Source organism: Agrilus planipennis, unplaced genomic scaffold (assembly GCF_000699045.2).
Source record: "Agrilus planipennis isolate EAB-ADULT unplaced genomic scaffold, Apla_2.0 scaffold1, whole genome shotgun sequence".
NCBI lineage: Eukaryota > Metazoa > Arthropoda > Insecta > Coleoptera > Buprestidae > Agrilus > Agrilus planipennis.
Window position 1 is genome coordinate 2,825,303 of NW_020442466.1, and position 26,300 is coordinate 2,851,602.

The following is a 26,300-nucleotide window of genomic DNA, read 5'->3' on the forward strand; positions in this document are numbered from 1 at the left end:
AGTTGTTGAAAAATATGTCGCCGCCGTCACTGCGCGTATGACTAATTATTTCGGACTCGCATCACCGTACGCCTAATTATAGTAATTTTGCTGAGAATGTTGGTTATTTCTAAATTGGTACTTGCTCTTCTGCCTACATCTGCTACGTCGGATATAGATTACTGCCCTCTTCGTGCTGCAAATAAGCAATAAGGCCGGCAACGGATGAAAGCAAATTATGCCTGTGGATGGACGTAAACCTGGTCGAAATTATTATTAGTCTTGCGAAGACGAAGTGTGCTTAAACTCAACAAACTGTTACTTTTAATACCATAATTCGGACATTAAAACATTAACAACACATAATACTATATAGGAAGCAGTTTCACATGAAAAATGTGGAAAGATAAAAATTATAATTAGGAAAAGAGCGAACATAAAGATAGGAGACGAAAAATTAGAAGAAGTGGCTGATTTGAGGTATCTCGGAAGTCAGATAAGTCAGGACGGAAGAAGTAGTAACGATATAAAGCAGAGGATAGCGAAGGGTCGACTCGCCTTCAATAAAAAGAAGTCACTTTGATGATCGCAAACGGTTAATTTCCAAATTCTAAAAAGATTCTTAAATGTGTATATTTGGAGTGCGGCTCTGTATGGATGCGAAACATCGACGGTGGGCGCTGCGGAAAAGAAAAGCTTAAAAGCTGTGGAAATGTGATGTTATCGACAAATGATGAGGTTACCGTGGATACAGAAGGTAAGAAATGAAGATATCTTAGAAGGAATAGGAGAGAGAGAGAGAGGACTCTATGGAAGTCAATAATGAATAGGCGAAATAGTTTGGTAGGACACCTTCTTAGGCACGAAGCTCTAGTCAGAGACATATTAGAGGCAGAAAAAGGAGTTAAGAGGGGTAGAGGTAGACCTATAGATTAGATTACCGGGTAGGAATGAGTGGAGGTGTGTGTCAAAGCAGTCTTAGGACTGGTGACTGTATGACTATGAGGACTCTTTTGACGTAACACTGGGTGGTATCCATAGTGTTGACTGCTCACGATTCCTTTGATACTAATGGCCGATTAGGCCGAAACACTTCATAAAGTAACCACTCTATTTGAAATACATAATGTCAGTAGATTCTCAAACATGTCTATTGTTTGAGGATCTAGTTGCTGTTTGAGTTCCGATTCAGATTTTTGTATGGTTAAATGAGAGTAGGTCGTGCTGCGATTTTGACAGAATTCAATTTAAAAAAATTTACTCACAACGTATAATTAAAGTATTACAATTACAATTATAATATAAAAAATATTTTTTTTTGTAACGTAACTGATTATGGTTTCCGGATTTCCTTCTTTTACCTGTACTACACCGAATTGCATGATTCTAGGTCAACAGGAAGTACCCTACAGAGATCTAAGTACCTATTTGATATTAAATTCAACTTGATACTTCTACGCGTTCCTGAGAAAAAGGGTCTTCACTAACAGACAGATAGACAGGCTGACAACGAAGTGATCTTCCTTTTTTCCTTATGAGAATCGGAACCCTAAAAAATGTGTCAAAACTACGTCACGGTTATTTTCAGATATATTCTTATTTATTTTTAAGATTGCCTACCTACTCATATATCCGAGACCAGCTTTTAGTTGAGTGGTATGAAATATTTCATACTTGTATCATTATTTTAAGTGCGAAAAAGTGTAATGTTTAGCAGCAACAAAGCATGACGGTTGTGTTAGTAAAATAAATAATTGACGTTGGTTCGTGGGGTTTCTCGCACTGTTTACGAGCCCGTATGATAAATCAAGAAGAATGAATCGTTCTTGGAGCGTCTTGCGCGGCATCGGCAACCGAGAACCCCCAAAGGCTCTGGCGTTAAAAAATGTCCAGCTCCTAGCTTTAAAAGCAATCTAGTGTATCGTAACCGTGTATCAGATAAAGTGTTTTATCGCGTAAGATAAGAATGGCAGGAATTTCTGCGATTACGAATAAATGGGACTGAGAAATGAAGTTCGTGTCCGGCGGGGATCGAGATAGCTACGAGTGCCGCGACCTCTATCGTACACATCCACTTCATTCTTCTTCGGTTCCCTTCTGTACTCGTGCATCCCGTCCCGTCGCGGTGGCTTTGCTCGTCAACTAGATCGCATCGGAAACAACGAATGGGAAACGAAGAAAATATACGGAGTAGATTCAAAAAAATTAACTGTCAGAATTCTAGACAATAAAATAGAGATGGGCCGGCACTTTTTTTAGGATCCGGCCGGGTGCCGCATAATGATGCCGAGAACGCGGCAGTGCCGTGCAGTTCTATCTACCAGGAAAAAAGAAAAACCAACATATCAATAATAATTTATTTAGTATAACAAAAACCTTCCAAATGAAAATTGGTACTTAAGATGGGATATCTAAATTATTTGTTATTTCGATATAGTTCTCGTGAACAAGAATACATCAGTACCTATAGTCGAACTGTACCGATTTATCTGGTACCTAGCAGAAGCACTATCCAATGCACCTCTACAATAAAATGTTTTTTCCTTGAAACAGGAAGCGTATCGGAAGTTACAGCGTGAAACGAGCTAGTTATTTACAAAAAATAGTAAATAACTAATTGGACTAAACAGATATGCAAAATCTAATTTGTTAAAATCTAGGAGTGAAATATAACAACTACCAAAAATAAAAAAATCAGATAAAAATTAAACATTTTTTAGCGGGACTCACGGTTCGATGGTTTTAAAAACGATTAATGTTATTTTTTAACAGTTCACTAAATTCAAATTTTGCAGATCTGATTCGTACAATTAGTTGTTTGCTATTTTTTGTGAGAATCAATATTCTTGATATGTATAAGTATTTGCTGGGACTAAATATCAAACCACTTATGCTATTGTCGCGTTTTTATTCGTGCATGAAGGTATTTCGTGCGGTTCTATCGTTCCACTTTAAATTAAACCTCCAGTTGAAGGAGTTTTACTTTAATTCTAGCTCACAGCGAAATAGAGCATTGAAAATGTGAACAGATATACATAGGGGCATATATAAATTTGCATATAAAACTGCAAAAATCATAGCTGAATTAAACCTTTAATTGCATTATTCCGAGAAGTACCTACATGTTTTGGTGATTTTTGGTTTAGTTTTTGCAAAAATGCTCGTTTATTTGACTTGCGTAATTATTCACAAACATGAACAAGAAATAAATATTGCAAATGTATTATATACTGCAATCGTATCGATATAATTGCTTTTGATATGAAATATCTTACAAAAGACGTTTTTCTAATAGAAAGCAATCGATCTCAATTCTTACTATTTTCACACAATAAAGTGCGTTGTAAATTGCATTTTAAATATTTCGTTCTTCAAATAATTGAAACTAAATTACAATTTACGCAAGTCTGAAGCATTTTGAATTGAAACTTATTAATCAATATCGTTTACAACATGAATTTTCTATAATATTGAAAAAAATACTGTTCTCTGCTGTTGTAGATGGATTACGACAAATTTGAAAATAATTTCTACAAAAATAGCTTCTTACAATAGATTCGTTTTGTTACGTTAAGATATGTACCTATATTGTATACATACACATATATTTTTTGTATAGGCCACATTGATTACGTGTTACGATTATTTAAATTATGTAAGTAGGGAAGGGAAAGAGCGAATATAAAGATAAGAGACGAAAAATTAGAAGAAGTGGCCGATTTTAGGTATAAAGGAAGTCAGATAAGTCAGGACGGAAGGAGTAGTAGGGATATAAAGCAGAGGATAGCGCAGGGTCGTGTCGCCTTTAATAAAAAGAAGTCACTTCTATGCTCGCGAACGGTTAATTTAGAAATTCGAAAACGGTTGTTAAAGGTGTATGTTTAGAGCACGGCACTGTACGGATGCGAAACATGGGTAGTGGGCGCGGCAGAAAAGGAAAGGTTGGAAGCGTTCGAAATGTGGTGTTACATGCGAATGATGAAGATACCGTGGATAGAGAAGGTTAGAAATGAAGAGGTATTGGAAAGAGTAAGAGAACAGAGGACTCTATGGAAGTCAACAAGAAAAAGGTGAGATAGGTTAGAAGGACACCTTATCAAGCATGAAGGTCTAGTCAAAGACATATTAGAGGCAGACACTAGAGTTAGGAGGAGTAGAGGTAGACATAGATTAGATTACTGTTCGTAAATAGTTAAGAATATGGGTTGTTCTAGTTTTAGGGAAATGTGAAGATTAGCTCAGAATATGAAGGAATTGAGGTGCGTGTCCAACCAGTCTTAGGACTGACCTTATGATGATGTTGTAAGGTTTCTAATACCATTTTTTCATAACTAACAATTCTTTTGATTGTTTATTACAGATAATAAACGTCTGAATTTAATATACCTAGTGTTCAATAACACATTTCATTACGAATATTACTTAGCTTCTAGTACAATTTCGCTCCACTTTAAAACATAACCATTGTCGAGAAGATTTTTTAGAGCATAGATTATGTTACTATTATAATTTTTGTTTTTACGGAATACACGAGGTGATAATAGTAACATTTTCGTACATCTATTTGTGTCCTCTACCAATATTATAAATAATAATATAACAACACATTATAATTCAATATCAATTCGAATTCTGTTAGTTGCAATTAAATTACGTAGTATCGAACTTTATCATTGTGTCTAATAATATTACTACTATCACAGTCCCTATCCTGAATTGTGCACTTCCTTTGCTACGGTTATCGCTGACGCAAAATACGGTTTAGCTGACTCGTTATATTCGAATGTCGATTGCTTCAGGTCCGGTCTGCACTCGAAATTGCACAATAACTACTACCTAGCTACTGCATACTCGTACGTACGGTAAAACGTGAACAGTAACGAGAGCGTTGCAGCTATCATGTCATCGATGTTCGATTCAAAAGATCCTATCCCACACGATACGATTATTATTACAACGACTTTTGACTCCGAAGCTGATACGTATATACCTATATCGAATTTACTTACTCTGCTTACTTACGTTCTTAGTAAAAACAAAGCAAAATTGCTGACTTTGTAATAGACAAACAATCTTAATAAAAATAACTACAGATCCCTAATGCTTGAAACTATCTCTGAACTTCCTACGCTCTTTCGTTGTCGGCTTTTTCTCTTTTCATACCCTATCTATCTGAAAATATCACTTACTTCTCTGAAAACTGTCATTAAACTAACCGAACTTTCAGAGCCTCTTCAACAAATCTTTCAGTTTCATTGTATGAAAGATGGCTGAAGGTACACGGAAAGAAAAATCTTAGAAAAATTACCATACTCGTCACTATAAAGTGAGTGCAAAAAACATGCATTGACAAAATTCAGCATTAATCGAATAATTTTTGTAAGAGAACTTTATAAACTTTACTACAAAGCATAGGACTTTTTACTATGTTACTGAGTCGGAGGTACCCAGATTATGAAACAGCACAGCAGTTTTTCTAGATTTTTCTGTCTATGTATTTGTTAGAATTTTCCTTCAATACAACGTAATTTTCAGAAAAAGATCCCACCCTTTGATGCCTGCATGTAAATAATAATAAGTTCCGTCCTCAACTCGCCGCTAGTGTATAGATATTTGCAACACATTGTCTGGACTAAAATTTGAAATATATCGCTTAAAGTTTTGGTGTACTACGAGGGCGGTTCAATAAGTACCCGTGTTTGAAGACGGAGGACGTTCCTGAGGGCAATTGGTGTTGTCATCGTGTACTGCCATCTATCAAACCACGCCAAAACGAACTTCAGACTGATTGATAGGTTAGTTTGGATTTGGCAGCCATTCGACTGAGACGTGTTTCGTTATTTTCGCTAAGATGGAAAAAGAGCAGTATCGTTCGGTAACTCGCTTTTTGCTTTTGGATACTATTTATGGAGACATTTCGCCATCAACGACCACAGTAAGATATTTCTTCAACGAATTTAAACGTGGGCAAATATCCGGTTTTGATAGGAGCGTCCAGGAAGCCTGGCAAACGTTGTTCCCGAGGAAATNTATAATGATGTATTTCATTAATTTCACATAACTAATCTCTTATTAAAAGGCAAAAGATAAGTAAAAGTAGGGTAAAATTAAAAAAGGTGCAAACAAACTTGACAGGTTCAAGCAAACAAACAAGAAAGCAAGCAAATAAAGGAGCAAGTTGGTAAATTACCGGCGAATTATTAATGGTCTTTCACGTTTCCGAGTCAGTCACACGTCGAAGAATTAGTCTCGTCAGTATTTTAAAATAATTACGGTTGCTAATCACTTTTCACGGTGTCATTTACGTTATTAAATTTGTTGTGACAGGGGTGACTGCCGCACCGCGTCAGTTAAGTCGGTACTCTATCCAGTACAATGCAGAGTTGCGACGCCTCGAATAAGCCAACTCGTAAAACATTTTTATGCGTTCGAGACGTCCATCAAGTTCGCACACAAGTCTTTTTGCTAAATGTTGCGCTTTCACGTTGGCAGCTCTTAATTGAATGTTAATCGGCCTTCGGACAAGTCATTTTGTTTCATACAGTCGTCAAACGATGCGATTCGTTTCTGTCTTCGTACTTTCAAAACATTTAAAATTAATACTTTTTTTCATTAACGTTTCGAAGCATCTTCAAATAAACATATGGCAGAATTTGAATAAAATATGAATTAAAGTCACTGCAGTTTTTGTCCCATTCCTGTGCCAAAAATTACTAAAGTGGAAGAAGAATATTCCATCTAGGAACGTATACAATAATCAAATTTTGAACAAATAAAATGCGATGTAAAACTAATGCAACATAATATTTATTAAATATATCCTGAGAGATTTAAAAATAGAAGTACACACAGATACCTAGATAGAGAACATAGGAATTGGAATGCATTTAAAATAGAAATCGGAGCACCTAAAGTGGGTTACCTTATAATTTCACATCAAAGCAACAATAATTATCAAGAGTACAGACCAGAAAAACGAAACGACTGGCTAAAGCAAATAGAACGTAAATAAATAACGAGGTGTATAGCAACACACCATGTGGTAGAAGAAGCATCATCGTTCTTAATAAATACAATGGAACAGTTTCAATTACAATCATTGTTCTAATTCAATTACCGCACTAATAGGACCCACATTGTCTGATTGCTTGCCACACAGAAACCTGCCGTTCTTTAGCAGTCTGTCCGTTCAACCAAACCAATGACTGCAGGCCTTGTAAGCATAAAAAAACGGCAAAAAAATAAAAAAGATGAAAATTCTAACTAACAAGCTAAGTGGTTATCGATACCTCTAGACAAAAAACAGAGTATTATTAAAGAACATAAAGTTAGAGTATCTTACAACTATACCAAAGTAAATTTATAAGATTAAGAATTTTTAGAGTTATATACCCCAAAAGGGAAAAAAGGAACCCTCACATGATCACTTCGTTGTCTGTCTGTCTGTCTGTCTGTCTGTCTGTCTATGTGACTGCCTGTATGTGAAGACCATTTTTTTCAGGAATGCCTGGAGGTATTAAGTTGACCTTAATATTAAATAAACAGGTCTGCAATCCCTTGGAATTGTGAGAAAATCAAACTTCTATGCCAACGAAATCAAAAGATATGCCACTTGCAAGGGTATCATGTACCTAAAGGGCACTTTTCCGTTGGCTTAGAATCATGAATATAGCACGAAAAAAAAGAATTCGAATACCGTAAATTTGTAATTACATCACCAAAAAATAAATTTTTAATTCTAATATTATAATTATACGTTTTTAGGGACTTATTTTAAAGGGAGAACTTCAAACATACTGGAAACAAGCGGGAAAATCTTCCGTTATAATAAGAAAGCGGCGACTAGGCTTAAATCGTAGGTAAACAGGAAAAAATTTCATGATACATATACAATACAACCCCATTTGAAGCACCTACATTTTCATTGCAATTAAAGGGGTTTCAAATGATGCACGTATGAAATAATTAATATGCTGATAGATAGACAAAACCGTAGGTAAGGATTTAGGATTCAGCTTGTTGTCGTTCGTCTATGTTGCCTTTCACAAAGATTTTTAAAAAATGAAGCGCTTCCTTTTTGGGTCAATAAGTAATATATACACAAATTTTGTTTTTTGTTTCTTTCAGAGTTATGTAAAATCTTGTTGCCTGTTATTTACTTTAAAAGGATTTCTAATAGTTTTATTATTAACTACAAAACCGCTANAGATGGAAAAAGAGCAGTATCGTTCGGTAACTCGCTTTTTGCTTTTGGATACTATTTATGGAGACATTTCGCCATCAACGACCACAGTAAGATATTTCTTCAACGAATTTAAACGTGGGCAAATATCCGGTTTTGATAGGAGCGTCCAGGAAGCCTGGCAAACGTTGTTCCCGAGGAAATCATTTTACGGATTTTTTAGGAAAAGGAAGAACGATCACTGAAAAATTGAAGGAGACATGGACGCATTTGACGAAAAAGAAGGTGCGTTTTCAACACGATAACGCACCGGCACATTCATCAGGAGTTGTTGCCGCCAAAATGCACGAATTACGTTATGAATTTGCTGCCGCACACCTCGTACTAACTCAATTTGACTCCCTGCGACTTCATCTTGTTCCCTACCATGAAGAAATGACTAGCGAGAAAGACATTTACCTCAAACGAGGAACTCATCGCCGAGACATAGAAGATTTTGGAGAGTTCGACAAATCTTATTTTTTGGAAGGGTAAAAAAATGGCAGGGTCGTTGGGAGAAGTGTATTTTTCTAAAAGGGGACTATGTTGAAAAATAAAAAAACAAAATTTAAAAAAAAAGGTGTCTTCATTTCTAACACGGGTACTTATTGAACCGCCCTCGTATATCAAGAGCAAGCTGTTTTTAAGATTAGAATCAACTGGTCCAGTGCAGCATAATGAAAAAGCTGGTGGTAGTAGTAAGTTCAGGTTCAGAGCTGTGACCTTCGGTCGATGTTGGTCAGAATCGAACGACCCGACCCATTCGACCTGTTTTGAGAGCCCTCGTGAATGCTCCACATACCAAAGCGTTGGCGACACGAGTCGAATAAATTTCTGTCGCATTAGAAATAAATAAATTCGGGCCCGTTATCGGAAAGAGCAGCTTGGAAGGAAAATTGATGGTCTGCACCGCGATTGTGAAAAATGAAGCTGTACACTACAACAACAACTAATCGTAAGTACAGAAGATACTACATACTACTGCCCCATCGACAGACGACCAACCAACCGGCTTTTTCTTGTCTCCTCTTTAGCCGTTTCTCTATCCTGACCCGACCAGAAAATACGTTCGCCAAATTGAAGTGAACTTAACTTCTTATTTAGAAATAAAGAAAATTCCTATTATAAATCGAAAAAAAAAAAAAAAACGAAGAAATACCTACAAAACCTTCGAATTCTTTCATTATCTTGATGCCTCAGGATTGAACAGATATTCAATAATTATAATAAGAAAAATAAAAAATAGGTCAGGTAGGTTGATAGCACACCTTCTCAGGATTGAAGGGCTGGTTATAGACACATTAGAAGGAGAAACAGGAGTTAAGACGAGTAGAGGAAGACCTATATTAGATTACTAGTCGCCAATAGTTAAGGATGTGGGATGTTCTAGTTTTACGGAAATGTGAAGATTATCTCACGATAGGAAGAACTGGAGGTGCGTGTTCAAGTAGTCTTAGGACTGATAACCTTATGATGATGAAGGATCTACAAAAATTTCCTCAGAGTAAGTGTTGCTTTGCTCATCACTACCTGTGGCGGAAGCGGCAATAGCCGCACTAAAAATTTTCATACGATTCCACTGTTTTAGAAACCTTTTACGTTTGGTATTGCTCTAGTATTTCTTCCTCAATTGGGGAGTTACGCCAATTATATTTTTGTTAAAGCCTTCTTTATAATACTAGTTTTTAATTGTAGCAATTCGAGACGGTTATTTTCTCCAACGTCACTCATCGCTCGTGTTTTCTGGTTCAACGTTGAAGCAATTCGCCTCCCCGTGGAGGACGACGACGGCTCTTTTCGTTGTCTAGTGTGCTAGAGGAAAGCAACGTTAGACACCACCTGCGACGGGAACAAATTTCCCGCCTTCTCGACCGCTGCGACGATGACACTAATAGTCCTCTGTGCGGAAGTGCACCTTGCGTCGAGGCCATACATCTCTGCCGCCCATTATCGCATCATAAGCCGCATAAATAACAGAGAATGCAATTGTATGCGCGAAGCTGACGCTATACCACGTTCGTTACGTGGTTTAATAGACTGGAAATGAACTGGAAGCGCGAAACGCTAAAGATGTATTGCGTGACTTACGGGGCTGGTAATTTGATTTGTACGGTGCACTTCATGAGCTAGGCTATAGCTTGCTGAGCTAAGCCTCTATCTATCTGTCTCCCTCTTTCTCGTAGGTACACACTTTGTTTTCCTGAAACTACACACCTACAATTCCATCAACGGATTCGATTTAATCAACCGATTCGTAACGTCGTCGTAAACTGCTCGAGAGAAACATTCAATTGCGACTAACGTTAAGGGTTTTATGTAAATGCAAAATCGAAGATAAAACTTGCAAACGATTGCCAATTCTAAAATATACTTTTGCGAATAGTTTTTTTATTTTTTGTGAATGGATCAAAACTGAACGACTGAATGTAACTAAACTATGCGCAGCTAGCGCAAATATCACTTCAGTCGTGTTGTCTTTTCCTACCCAAGTTCGCGTAACTTAACCTAAATTATCGAACACTTTTGTGTTTAGGATTATATGGTTACAGTAAGAAAAGACAACACTAATGAAGAGAGTGCTGTATATGTCATGCCCTTCGTTTCCTTTACGGCAATGTAAACCAGAAACTTCGAGGATACCGAGCGGCATGGCCTAGAGGTCTAGACCATTGTTTAGCATTCGGGAGGACGCCGGTTCGATTCCGGGTCCGTCTGCCTTGGTCCAAGTTTTTCTGTGGTTTCCTTGGATCACTTAGGCAAATGCTGAGGCAGTAATATTCCACAGATANGGATTCAGCTTGTTGTCGTTCGTCTATGTTGCCTTTCACAAAGATTTTTAAAAAATGAAGCGCTTCCTTTTTGGGTCAATAAGTAATATATACACAAATTTTGTTTTTTGTTTCTTTCAGAGTTATGTAAAATCTTGTTGCCTGTTATTTACTTTAAAAGGATTTCTAATAGTTTTATTATTAACTACAAAACCGCTATCGTTTATTATACGTCCAAGGGCACCATTTTGGACGCACAAACGGAAACAAACCCAGGAAATTGCGATAAATATTTCTCAACGATCGCATTGTTCGTTCATTCGTTTGGTGAAACGTAAATTTCAGAGAGAGAGGACGCGCGTGTAGGTCGGCAACATTGAGAGTCCTCTTTTCTTCGACCTGTTGTGTCCCTGTCGTCGATGGTGCGACAGGCTCGCACAGACATACACTACATACACCTCATTATCTTGTCCATTGTGAAGAATGAGGTGCAGCAAGCCGAATGACGGAGAGGAGGAGGAGGAGGCGGATGAGAAGACGGAATAAGAAATCAAAGCGGCCAAAGAAGTGAGGTATCGGGTTCAACAAATTGCAGTGACCGTGATCATCATGCACTAGTCGTTATGCCGATACCTCACGAATTCCGCGGGCCGCGGTCGTGGGGCATGACGTTTGCCACCCACCGATGGTACCTACAATAAATCCATATTTCCGAAGTCGGCCTTTGTTGCTCTGGAACTGCGGCATGGGAACAACCGCGGCCGCAAAGATCGAGGAGATCTCGCTTCTTCTTCTTTTCTGCTTCGTCTTCAACGTACTCGTAGCGCCGCCGCGCCGTCGTTTATTTCATCCAAACAGGTGACCTCTGGGGGTAACTGGATATGACATAACGATTACATTGTTCCCAGTCAATGATATCTTGATCCTTGCTCGCCGTAATTGCTCTTATACCAACAAATTCTGGACCGACAGTATCCTCCTCCTTCTCCAACCATCCATCTCCTCATTCGGTGCGTCCAGTAATAAGAAAGATCCTTCGATCGCACACCACTGCTCAATATGGACAATAACTTCTTTATATCAAAAATTAAATTCACCTCAGAAGATATTCGCCTTGAACATTTCCTTATGCGAAACTTTTCCAACATCTACTCATACTACATCCACATGTGTTCAGTTACGGAAAATTGCAGCAACAATATTATAGTACCTCGTACATTTCCGTCATCATCCATGAAATTTATGTATCTATCTTCACTGGCTCAACAGTAATCAAGATACCAATTGATGATGGTAGAAGAGAGACTGATGATTTGGAAGAGAAAGGAGAAAGTAGAACACGACATAACAACTTAAGGAAAAATTTAGTTGCAAATTTGACAAATAATGAAGTCCACAGATGTGTGACTGATGTGAGTGAAATAAGTATCCAATAAAAATACACAGTTACTCAGGAATACAACAGAATTTATAGAGGTACCAGTTATTTGGGGTTTCGCGGTTTTGGAAAAATGCAAACATGCAAACAATACTAAAGAAATCAAGTTTTACCTATGACGTATTATTAAAAAAAGTTTTTAAAACAGTGCTGATGTTAGTAGGCAACTAAAAACAAAAACAACTGCTATTATTAACGCCACCACCATCATACAAAAAACAATATTTTTTTAATACGTTGCAGTTGTTGAAAAATATGTCGCCGCCGTCACTGCGCGTATGACTAATTATTTCGGACTCGCATCACCGTACGCCTAATTATAGTAATTTTGCTGAGAATGTTGGTTATTTCTAAATTGGTACTTGCTCTTCTGCCTACATCTGCTACGTCGGATATAGATTACTGCCCTCTTCGTGCTGCAAATAAGCAATAAGGCCGGCAACGGATGAAAGCAAATTATGCCTGTGGATGGACGTAAACCTGGTCGAAATTATTATTAGTCTTGCGAAGACGAAGTGTGCTTAAACTCAACAAACTGTTACTTTTAATACCATAATTCGGACATTAAAACATTAACAACACATAATACTATATAGGAAGCAGTTTCACATGAAAAATGTGGAAAGATAAAAATTATAATTAGGAAAAGAGCGAACATAAAGATAGGAGACGAAAAATTAGAAGAAGTGGCTGATTTGAGGTATCTCGGAAGTCAGATAAGTCAGGACGGAAGAAGTAGTAACGATATAAAGCAGAGGATAGCGAAGGGTCGACTCGCCTTCAATAAAAAGAAGTCACTTTGATGATCGCAAACGGTTAATTTCCAAATTCTAAAAAGATTCTTAAATGTGTATATTTGGAGTGCGGCTCTGTATGGATGCGAAACATCGACGGTGGGCGCTGCGGAAAAGAAAAGCTTAAAAGCTGTGGAAATGTGATGTTATCGACAAATGATGAGGTTACCGTGGATACAGAAGGTAAGAAATGAAGATATCTTAGAAGGAATAGGAGAGAGAGAGAGAGGACTCTATGGAAGTCAATAATGAATAGGCGAAATAGTTTGGTAGGACACCTTCTTAGGCACGAAGCTCTAGTCAGAGACATATTAGAGGCAGAAAAAGGAGTTAAGAGGGGTAGAGGTAGACCTATAGATTAGATTACCGGGTAGGAATGAGTGGAGGTGTGTGTCAAAGCAGTCTTAGGACTGGTGACTGTATGACTATGAGGACTCTTTTGACGTAACACTGGGTGGTATCCATAGTGTTGACTGCTCACGATTCCTTTGATACTAATGGCCGATTAGGCCGAAACACTTCATAAAGTAACCACTCTATTTGAAATACATAATGTCAGTAGATTCTCAAACATGTCTATTGTTTGAGGATCTAGTTGCTGTTTGAGTTCCGATTCAGATTTTTGTATGGTTAAATGAGAGTAGGTCGTGCTGCGATTTTGACAGAATTCAATTTAAAAAAATTTACTCACAACGTATAATTAAAGTATTACAATTACAATTATAATATAAAAAATATTTTTTTTTGTAACGTAACTGATTATGGTTTCCGGATTTCCTTCTTTTACCTGTACTACACCGAATTGCATGATTCTAGGTCAACAGGAAGTACCCTACAGAGATCTAAGTACCTATTTGATATTAAATTCAACTTGATACTTCTACGCGTTCCTGAGAAAAAGGGTCTTCACTAACAGACAGATAGACAGGCTGACAACGAAGTGATCTTCCTTTTTTCCTTATGAGAATCGGAACCCTAAAAAATGTGTCAAAACTACGTCACGGTTATTTTCAGATATATTCTTATTTATTTTTAAGATTGCCTACCTACTCATATATCCGAGACCAGCTTTTAGTTGAGTGGTATGAAATATTTCATACTTGTATCATTATTTTAAGTGCGAAAAAGTGTAATGTTTAGCAGCAACAAAGCATGACGGTTGTGTTAGTAAAATAAATAATTGACGTTGGTTCGTGGGGTTTCTCGCACTGTTTACGAGCCCGTATGATAAATCAAGAAGAATGAATCGTTCTTGGAGCGTCTTGCGCGGCATCGGCAACCGAGAACCCCCAAAGGCTCTGGCGTTAAAAAATGTCCAGCTCCTAGCTTTAAAAGCAATCTAGTGTATCGTAACCGTGTATCAGATAAAGTGTTTTATCGCGTAAGATAAGAATGGCAGGAATTTCTGCGATTACGAATAAATGGGACTGAGAAATGAAGTTCGTGTCCGGCGGGGATCGAGATAGCTACGAGTGCCGCGACCTCTATCGTACACATCCACTTCATTCTTCTTCGGTTCCCTTCTGTACTCGTGCATCCCGTCCCGTCGCGGTGGCTTTGCTCGTCAACTAGATCGCATCGGAAACAACGAATGGGAAACGAAGAAAATATACGGAGTAGATTCAAAAAAATTAACTGTCAGAATTCTAGACAATAAAATAGAGATGGGCCGGCACTTTTTTTAGGATCCGGCCGGGTGCCGCATAATGATGCCGAGAACGCGGCAGTGCCGTGCAGTTCTATCTACCAGGAAAAAAGAAAAACCAACATATCAATAATAATTTATTTAGTATAACAAAAACCTTCCAAATGAAAATTGGTACTTAAGATGGGATATCTAAATTATTTGTTATTTCGATATAGTTCTCGTGAACAAGAATACATCAGTACCTATAGTCGAACTGTACCGATTTATCTGGTACCTAGCAGAAGCACTATCCAATGCACCTCTACAATAAAATGTTTTTTCCTTGAAACAGGAAGCGTATCGGAAGTTACAGCGTGAAACGAGCTAGTTATTTACAAAAAATAGTAAATAACTAATTGGACTAAACAGATATGCAAAATCTAATTTGTTAAAATCTAGGAGTGAAATATAACAACTACCAAAAATAAAAAAATCAGATAAAAATTAAACATTTTTTAGCGGGACTCACGGTTCGATGGTTTTAAAAACGATTAATGTTATTTTTTAACAGTTCACTAAATTCAAATTTTGCAGATCTGATTCGTACAATTAGTTGTTTGCTATTTTTTGTGAGAATCAATATTCTTGATATGTATAAGTATTTGCTGGGACTAAATATCAAACCACTTATGCTATTGTCGCGTTTTTATTCGTGCATGAAGGTATTTCGTGCGGTTCTATCGTTCCACTTTAAATTAAACCTCCAGTTGAAGGAGTTTTACTTTAATTCTAGCTCACAGCGAAATAGAGCATTGAAAATGTGAACAGATATACATAGGGGCATATATAAATTTGCATATAAAACTGCAAAAATCATAGCTGAATTAAACCTTTAATTGCATTATTCCGAGAAGTACCTACATGTTTTGGTGATTTTTGGTTTAGTTTTTGCAAAAATGCTCGTTTATTTGACTTGCGTAATTATTCACAAACATGAACAAGAAATAAATATTGCAAATGTATTATATACTGCAATCGTATCGATATAATTGCTTTTGATATGAAATATCTTACAAAAGACGTTTTTCTAATAGAAAGCAATCGATCTCAATTCTTACTATTTTCACACAATAAAGTGCGTTGTAAATTGCATTTTAAATATTTCGTTCTTCAAATAATTGAAACTAAATTACAATTTACGCAAGTCTGAAGCATTTTGAATTGAAACTTATTAATCAATATCGTTTACAACATGAATTTTCTATAATATTGAAAAAAATACTGTTCTCTGCTGTTGTAGATGGATTACGACAAATTTGAAAATAATTTCTACAAAAATAGCTTCTTACAATAGATTCGTTTTGTTACGTTAAGATATGTACCTATATTGTATACATACACATATATTTTTTGTATAGGCCACATTGATTACGTGTTACGATTATTTAAATTATGTAAGTAGGGAAGGGAAAGAGCGAATATAAAGATAAGAGACGAAAAATTAGAAGAAGTGGCCGATTTTAGGTATAAAGGAAGTCAGATAAGTCAGGACGGAAGGAGTAGTAGGGATATAAAGCAGAGGATAGCGCAGGGTCGTGTCGCCTTTAATAAAAAGAAGTCACTTCTATGCTCGCGAACGGTTAATTTAGAAATTCGAAAACGGTTGTTAAAGGTGTATGTTTAGAGCACGGCACTGTACGGATGCGAAACATGGGTAGTGGGCGCGGCAGAAAAGGAAAGGTTGGAAGCGTTCGAAATGTGGTGTTACATGCGAATGATGAAGATACCGTGGATAGAGAAGGTTAGAAATGAAGAGGTATTGGAAAGAGTAAGAGAACAGAGGACTCTATGGAAGTCAACAAGAAAAAGGTGAGATAGGTTAGAAGGACACCTTATCAAGCATGAAGGTCTAGTCAAAGACATATTAGAGGCAGACACTAGAGTTAGGAGGAGTAGAGGTAGACATAGATTAGATTACTGTTCGTAAATAGTTAAGAATATGGGTTGTTCTAGTTTTAGGGAAATGTGAAGATTAGCTCAGAATATGAAGGAATTGAGGTGCGTGTCCAACCAGTCTTAGGACTGACCTTATGATGATGTTGTAAGGTTTCTAATACCATTTTTTCATAACTAACAATTCTTTTGATTGTTTATTACAGATAATAAACGTCTGAATTTAATATACCTAGTGTTCAATAACACATTTCATTACGAATATTACTTAGCTTCTAGTACAATTTCGCTCCACTTTAAAACATAACCATTGTCGAGAAGATTTTTTAGAGCATAGATTATGTTACTATTATAATTTTTGTTTTTACGGAATACACGAGGTGATAATAGTAACATTTTCGTACATCTATTTGTGTCCTCTACCAATATTATAAATAATAATATAACAACACATTATAATTCAATATCAATTCGAATTCTGTTAGTTGCAATTAAATTACGTAGTATCGAACTTTATCATTGTGTCTAATAATATTACTACTATCACAGTCCCTATCCTGAATTGTGCACTTCCTTTGCTACGGTTATCGCTGACGCAAAATACGGTTTAGCTGACTCGTTATATTCGAATGTCGATTGCTTCAGGTCCGGTCTGCACTCGAAATTGCACAATAACTACTACCTAGCTACTGCATACTCGTACGTACGGTAAAACGTGAACAGTAACGAGAGCGTTGCAGCTATCATGTCATCGATGTTCGATTCAAAAGATCCTATCCCACACGATACGATTATTATTACAACGACTTTTGACTCCGAAGCTGATACGTATATACCTATATCGAATTTACTTACTCTGCTTACTTACGTTCTTAGTAAAAACAAAGCAAAATTGCTGACTTTGTAATAGACAAACAATCTTAATAAAAATAACTACAGATCCCTAATGCTTGAAACTATCTCTGAACTTCCTACGCTCTTTCGTTGTCGGCTTTTTCTCTTTTCATACCCTATCTATCTGAAAATATCACTTACTTCTCTGAAAACTGTCATTAAACTAACCGAACTTTCAGAGCCTCTTCAACAAATCTTTCAGTTTCATTGTATGAAAGATGGCTGAAGGTACACGGAAAGAAAAATCTTAGAAAAATTACCATACTCGTCACTATAAAGTGAGTGCAAAAAACATGCATTGACAAAATTCAGCATTAATCGAATAATTTTTGTAAGAGAACTTTATAAACTTNCGCAACCCATAAAGTAAACAATTACATGCGGCAATTTTTCCAATATTTTTATATTTTTGAAACCGCGCCTATTTTATTCGAAAATCTCGAGTATTGATTTTTGATTCGCTATTGTAGAAATGGAAAGCTGGAAAAAAGCAGAACAATAATTCCGGCCTATCGTGTCCGCGGGCTTAAAATAAATTATCGTTATTGATGACAGTCGTTGAAAGGTGCTAAACGAATAAATAACGATTACTTCCTAGAACTACATTAAATTCTCGTTTGGAAGATTTTGTTAGATGTTTCGTCAATATATTTAAAAGTTCTTTATCGCAAACAAAACAAACATAAAACTGTCATGATGTATCGCATAGTAATAGGTGTTAAGATAATATATAAGCATAATTATAAACACGGTACTTAATTACTACTTACAATACAACGCGTTATCTAAAATTCCAATATTGCCCGAATATGGGAAACGAATAGCAATTTTTCAAGTAATATGATATCGCCACATACAATGGATACATCGATTATTTATAAAGGATGTGTGTTTACGTTGAAAAACGCCCACGAAAACCATTCCTTAGATTAACGAATGTGGGATGGTGAATGGATCTTTTTCTACTGTGAGTGACGATTACTAGGGTCAGTATCATGAAATTGGGAACGCGAATAAAGCATTTAGCTTAAACGAAAAATGGAAATTCATATTGTTCATTGTGAGAAACATAATGTAATCAGAGTACGATTAAGGTGTGCTGTGATGCACGTGGGTACCACTTTTTCAGTGTGAATAATGAACAAAAAACTTACGAAATTACTACGAAATCTATGCATGGAACATTAAATGGGTGTTAATTTTTGATAAAGAATGTCGTTTGTAGTTACTTTCTCTCTATTTCAGTAAAATGAGATACTTTAAGAAACTTGTTAATATTTAATATTTTATCCACTACAAATTACTTCAAATTATTGATGAAAAATTGTTGCTGCTGTCACAGCCTTGCCGGGAATCGAACCTGGGTCTTTTGACATTACGAATCAACGGTCTGACCACTAAGCCCGGGTTCGTTTCCCGGCGAGGGTTTTACAACAGCAAACAATTTTTTTTCATTAATTTGAGGTAATTTGTTGTAGATAGAATTTACATTTTTTTTTTTACATTAATATTTCAATTATTTTGAAGTGAAGTAAGTAGTTATTTTTGTAATTGTTAAAGTTAAAATGTTAGGATTTATTAATTCTCGAGTTAGTTCGCTGCTGAAGGATCAGAAGTGACCTCATGCAGCTTTTCAAGGAACACTTCAAAGTTCATACGGTACTCTTAAGTTTTGCTGACCTAATGAAAGATATTGCCCTCAAAAATCAAGAGCTTTTCATCTCTGTGTCAGCTCCTTAAGGAAATCGAAAATGTACGAAGAAAGAATTTGATTATGATTCGTACACATCTACCACGAATGTTTGCAGTGATCGAAGCTTTTTACCAGGCTACAAAATCAATGAGACAAAATGGTAGAGAACGTACACGATTGGAGTGAATGTGGGTGAGGTTAATGGTGATATTGCTTTTGTTTTAACTACATTTCGTGCTAGCTTTAAATTGCATTTATAATGCATTATGTGCTGAAGATACAATCGACCATTAAATGCATATGATAGCAATGAATGTCATTTATTATTTGCTTTATGTGGCTGCGTGAGAAAAGACATCAATGCGTATATTCATGGCAAAATTTAATAGAAAAAAACATTTAAATAAGTACCACCTAAAAGAAAATGAATTGCGCTAATGTGAAACTTAACTGACTAAACACTCAAACAAAAAGCAGTCGCTGTTTACAGTTTCCGGAGCACAAGGTATATATTATTATCTATCGATAATTCGATTTTACAAGGTTCTTTTAACCAGTGAATCTTTTATTTCGGAAAGGAAAAAGTTAGAAGCGTTTGAAATGTGGTGTTACAGGCGAATGATGAGGATACCGAGGATAGAGAAGGTTAGAAATGAAGAGATATTAAAAAGAATAGGAGAACAGAGGACTCTATGGAAGTGAATAAGAAAAAGGCGAGATAGGTTGGTGAGACCTAGTCTATCTAGTCAGAGACATATTAGAGGCAAAAACGGGAGTTAGGAGGGGTAGAGGTAGATCTAGATTAGATTACTGTTCGCAAATAGTTAAGGATATGGGTTGTTCTAGTATTAGGGAAATGCGAAGATTAGCTCACGATAGGAAAGAGTGGAGGAGCGTGTCCAACCAGTCTTAAGACTGACGACCTTATGATGATGATGATTTTGTTTAAAAAAGAGAGAACTGAAAATGGCAATCCCACATCCTGATGTTTTTAAGTTCGTACTTGAGAGCGTTTTCCACGTAAAATACATAAAAAATGCAACGTTCTGTAGACTAAGATGCCAACGTTGAAGATCGACATAGTATCAATCAGTCAGATTGATTGGGGAAACAGAATGGGAATGAGAGAAACGCGCAGATAGCTGTAAGACCAATCACGACGACATCAACAATCAAAGAGACTTGCTCCTTCGAGCGGTGAAATTACAACTTATAGCACAATTAGAACATTAACTTGCTTGATTTCTACTGCTACTGACGAGATGGTACGATAACGAAACAATCTGTTCCAATTTATTTGCCATTTCAATTGATATAGGTAGTAGAAACTGCCACAACTGTTAGTCGTTACACACATTAATTGATATTTTCGAGATGTAATTTACGAAAATGTACAAAGAATTATCACAGAGAATCCATACGTGCTACTCTTGGAAAATAGTTATCCTAACAATTAACTATTACCAAAAAGCCTTCAATCAGCTTTTTTTATGAAGCATTAATTCCAAAGGTTTAAAAGACCAAGTTGTTCTAGAGGGTGTTGAACGATACAGCTATGGAAGATCATGTGGAAAGAGTGGCTAAAATAGAGTCACAGACAACAACCCCTTGTTGAAAATTTATGAAATTCTTAATTCTCCCCAAATACGATTAGCTTTTGATGAGGTACATAGATTAAATTAATTCGATTATTATCTAATCCATTTTAAATATTAATGTGAAAATTCATTTTCAATTTTTTACCCACTATAAACTATCTCAGGTAAATGAGGGAAAATTTGAATATCTAACAACTGAAACATTTTTCCCTCCTTAACTTGAGGTAGTTTATAGTGGGTAAAAAATTGAAAATGAATTTTCACATTAATATTTGATATTAACCACTATTAATTGTCAAAATGCTTCATATTTGTAATAAGTTGTTAATTGCGGCAATAATTGGCTTCGAAATTGTTTTAGGAGATGAAAAATAAACAAGCAATTTTAAATTTCAAACAAGTTAATGTTATTTAGTACAATAAACATCACACATCATTTATTAATCGAAACTTCGAAAGCTTCAGAGGGTTTTTATAAATTCTATTGAGATACTTGCGTTATTTGATATTTCTCTTATAAGCACTTAGTGACCTGACAAAGAAACTATTGAAGCTTGAAAATATTTTTAGTTTAAACCTTTAGATGCATTTTATAGCCTACAAAAAGTACATTGTGAATCGTTGGACTGTCTGCGCTAACTCCACGTTAGGACGAAACTAACGTAAGCAAGCTAGAGCTTTTGCGAGTAGTAAAAGGGAGGAGGAGTTGTAATGCCCAGTCTCGGAAAGGTTTATGGGGATGTGGCGAAACTTCCGAATGTTTTATGGAACACGCGAACGTAGATTGTCCCGTTTTAGCGACTTGAAACGTAGTAAAACTTCCTACATTTAATGCAGCTCGACTGTATTCCGGCGGATGTATTTACCCAACAAAGTACATATTTATGTATATGAGTTGAGATTTTTAAGGAAATGTTTTGTTTTCCAAGTGAACCTGCTCAAGTGGAATGAAATTTCCGCAAAAATTTAAAATGATAAAACTATTAAGTCACATAAAATGGGCAATAAAAATGACTGATGTTCAACAAAAGTGCACTTCATGTACCTACTTCGAAAATAATAGAATACAATGTGCTTTTTCTTATAAATAACACATTTTTGTGTTACTTTAACTATCAGATAAAATGACAAAAAAGAGTCTCTTTCCACTTAAGAAACAAATTACCAGTTTATTTATATCAATCAATGTTCCTTAATTTCTACTATCAATTTAAGGCAATTTGTCAATTAAAATAATTTCTTGTCATATCTACTTTTTAGTGTAGAATGAATTGTGTACGTTTGCTCACACCATCTTCTTGGTTTCTATTATGCAATTTTGTTTTGTTCAAATTTCGAAATTATTATATTTCCAGTTTCTAATTTCGCTTGCAACAAATTAAATAAACTTTTTTCAAGCTGAATTCGATAAAAAATGGATACATTATTTATTCCTGATCCCTTTTTAATTCTTTTTTAATAGGTATATATCATGTTCATTGTATCGGGAACTTGAAAATCAATAATAAGTAAAAGTACATTAACAGAGCAGGTGCAATTTTACAGGAAAGCAACAGAACAAAAATATATAATTCTCACACTTTCAACAGTAGCGGTGCGTCTCAAGAATAAATGATAAATAATTGAAAACTCAAGTAAAAACACCGCAAATACAACAACCAGGGTGCACATACAAAAAAGTGCATGCAGGTGCAGTAGACTGCTCCAATTTCTTCCCTTTTCCAGAGCGGTAGACCTATAAATTTGCAGCTGATGTTACTGTGCCATGGTAACCCTCACGCACTAGCAGAGGCATGACGGCCACGCGCCTACCTCTTAACTCGAACACTTATTACTTATATTAAGGATGTTACAAGGCCTATTTAAACCTTTAGAAAGCTGTTTAAGCAGACACAATAATTTTAAAGGAATAAATTTCGAAACTATTCAGAAAATAAGTCAAGAGACTTCACCTGAATAGCCACCACTAACTTTCACGTCTGCATGGATACAGACAAAGTTGAACAACGCACATAATTTCTATAGATCGAAATGACAACCACAATCGGTCATGGACGCCAGAAGAACGAATTTATTGACTGCTAGGTCACGATTTAATTTACTTTTGATTGTTTGTCAGTTGAGGGTGACGAAAATAGGTGTCTTCGAAACGTTTTTTCAAATGTTAAGGACTCAAACGAAAGGGAAAGGTACGGTGGAAATGTCCGGCTGACGACGTTTAGGCGGGAACTGCAATAATATAACATATAACAGTCACAGGTAAATTGTGTTTACAATGTCTATTGTTCGAATAAAACTGGCTTTCATCATAATAGGTACTTATTTGAAATGGACCGCTAGGTCACCAGATTGCACTTTAGTTTGTCATCTTAAACTCAAATAATATACTGAGCGCTCACAAATAAAGCGAATTAAAAATTAATTTGTTTGTTCCTATATAAATGCGTAACAAATCGAGTATGAAATTTCAATTTTGTTCGAACTAGTCAAATTCATATGCACCTCTCACGGATTATTAACACAACAAATTAGCGTAGGTTAGATGTAGCAAAATAAAAATTCGTTCTGGTTTTTGGCTTTTAAATTACTCCGCGTTCTCTGCATGATAAACCTTCATATTGGCTGCCCTTCGTAAAACGTGCGGTCTTGGAGACGTATTATTTTTGGAACGAACTAGGTGATTATTTTTCCAATCGGTGATTATAGCAAAATCGTCGAGGTAGACCGACAAATTGCACCTTCGATTACTCCGGCCACCTTTCGTCGTTCTGTCTCATTCTTGCGTTCCGTAGAAAATGGGAATTCGGAAAAATAAAACGACACGAACGACCACAACGACCTCGACGACGATCGTCCGAAGAAAACATTAGCTCAAGAACAGAAAAATCATTAACGAAGCCAGCAGAGGTGAAAATTACGACCATCTTCAACGGTTCATGATCGCGTTCGCTTGCTCTACGGTTCTCGTAGTCAGAAAGAATAAGTATACAACAACAACAACAACAACGAGCTATCTATATAGAGAGTTCTGCGCTCGTCTTTTTTTTTTATTTGGAAATTATTCACGGTCGCGGGACCACGTTTTCTTGTCAACCTGTGAGCACAATCGGATCGGGTTTTTGTGACTTTAGGCTTGACCGTTAAGGTCGACTGCTGCCGGGCGATGATGCTGCCTACCACAGCCCGATTACTTACTACTTACTTCTTTCTCTCTTTTACTGATACGATACTTTATACTACAAGATGTAACGTACCTACTTTTGTAGTACTGATGGGACATTCTTTTATCTCAACACTACCGTAGTCGATTGCGTCGACTCCCTATTAATTAAAAATACAGTACGAGAATCATCTGTTCGGTCACACTAAATACGAAAACAGCCAGATGATGCAATATTCGAAGAATCTATTGGGTTGTTCGGAAAGTCATTTCGTTTTTCCCCGACAGAGGATTTAATTGTATTCTTTTGCACCCAACTTCACATTTAAGCCGTATAATTTTTATATGCTTTGAGAGCTCATATAGCAAGGCTTGTGTGTGAAAAATTCCAATTAATTCTACGCAGTAGTTTTTGGTTGGTGCCCTTTTAAATATGGAGAGCGATAAGCAGCATTTTCGACATATCTTACTGTTTTACTACAGAAAGGGTAAAAATGCTGTTCAAGCCAGAAAGAAATTGACTGATGTGTATGGAGAAGGTGTGTTGACAGTACGCCAGTGCCAGAACTGGTTCGCTAAATTTCGATCCGGCAATTTTGATGTCGAAGATGCACCACGTTCGGGAAGGCCGGTTGAAGCTGATAAAGACGCGATAAAGGCATTAGTTGATGTGAACCGGCGAATAACAACACGTGAGATCGGATTGAGGTTAAATTTATCAAATTCAACAGTTTATGACCACTTGAAAGGCCTGGGATTATCCTCGAAGCTCGATGTATGGGTTCCCCATGTTCTCACAGAGAGAAATCTGTGTCGCCGCATTGACGTCTGCGATTCGCTTCTCAAACGTCACGAAAATGATCCGTTTTTGAAGCGCATCATCACTGGGGACGAAAAATGGGTTGTATACAACAACGTCAAACGCAAGAGGTCATGGAGCAAAAAAGATGAACCGGCTCAAACCATTTCCAAAGCCGATATTCACCAAAAAAAGGTGATGCTGTCTGTTTGGTGGGATTTTAAAGGAATCGTTTTTTTTGAGCTTTTACCGGATAACACAACGATTAATTCGGAAGTCTACTGTCATCAGCTGGACAAACTGAATGATGCACTTCAACAGAAAAGGTCAGAACTAATCAACAGGAAAGGTGTAGTGTTTCACCAAGACAACGCGAGACCTCACACAAGTTTGGTCACTCGCCAAAAGCTTTTACAGCTTGAATGGGATACAATGCTACACCCACCATATTCTCCAGACCTGGCACCATCGGATTATTATTTGTTCCGGTCACTCCAAAATTTTTTAGACGGTAAAACCTTCACCTCAAATGAGGAGGTCAAAAACCTCCTCGATCAGTTTTTTGCCAGCAAAGACCAAAAATTTTATGAGCGTGGAATTATGCTACTACCAGAAAGATGGCAAAAGGTGTTGGACCAGAACGGTCAATATATAATTTAATAAAGTATTTGTTTATTATATGAAAACTGTCTTTCATTTTTACAAAAAAAACGAAATGACATTCCGAAAACCCCATACTTTGATTTTGGTGTAGGTACCTACATTACCATTGCATGAAACTAGTTATTTATTAGCTTCTCCTACAAAACACCATCATTACGTAAATATGTACCTACATACACTATCAAATAAGACCACCCTTGTATATTATCAAGCTTCGAAATTACATCACGTAGATGTATTACTACCTCTTATAAATAATTAACAACATGGAAGAATATTAAGACATCACATCATAAACTTAAATTTTAACAAAGTAACCCTGTTCTATGAAATGAACGTGTAACTTATGTAAATTATTCCTGAAGGAATCAACCTGCAACGGTACCTACCGTTCCTTTGAAATTATGCGTTTCAATATGCATATTTTAAATTTTTTATAACGGTTCGTGTTCGTATCAGCAGTCATTCGATTCGATCGAGCAAAACTTACATACTTATACTTATTAGTTGCTAAAAGTTAAATTTAACGATGGAAGTTTGAAAGAAGTAAACATCTTGAGGATAAAGCTTTTTAATTAGAACGGTTGATCAGTTGCAAGAATATTCATCCGTCATTATATAAGCATCATTAATTCTGGAATACTTACCATGAAACAATCCGGTCCCTGGAGGCACATGGATTCGCCGTTCGGGCCGTCGTTCGAGAACTGCAA

The 26,300-nt window shown here is 36.4% G+C and overlaps 1 protein-coding gene across 3 annotated transcripts in view; it reads right to left on the reverse strand.

Moving 5' to 3' along the window:
- Positions 1 to 26,300, reverse strand: part of LOC108733690 — a 268,094-nt gene that overhangs the window by 69,412 nt on the left and 172,382 nt on the right. For all 3 annotated transcript variants that reach the window (XM_018464969.2, XM_018464984.2, XM_018464977.2), the window contains one exon: positions 26,235 to 26,294. In XM_018464969.2, the coding sequence (XP_018320471.1) occupies positions 26,235 to 26,294 (60 nt within the window). The remainder of the gene's footprint in view (positions 1 to 26,234; positions 26,295 to 26,300) is intronic.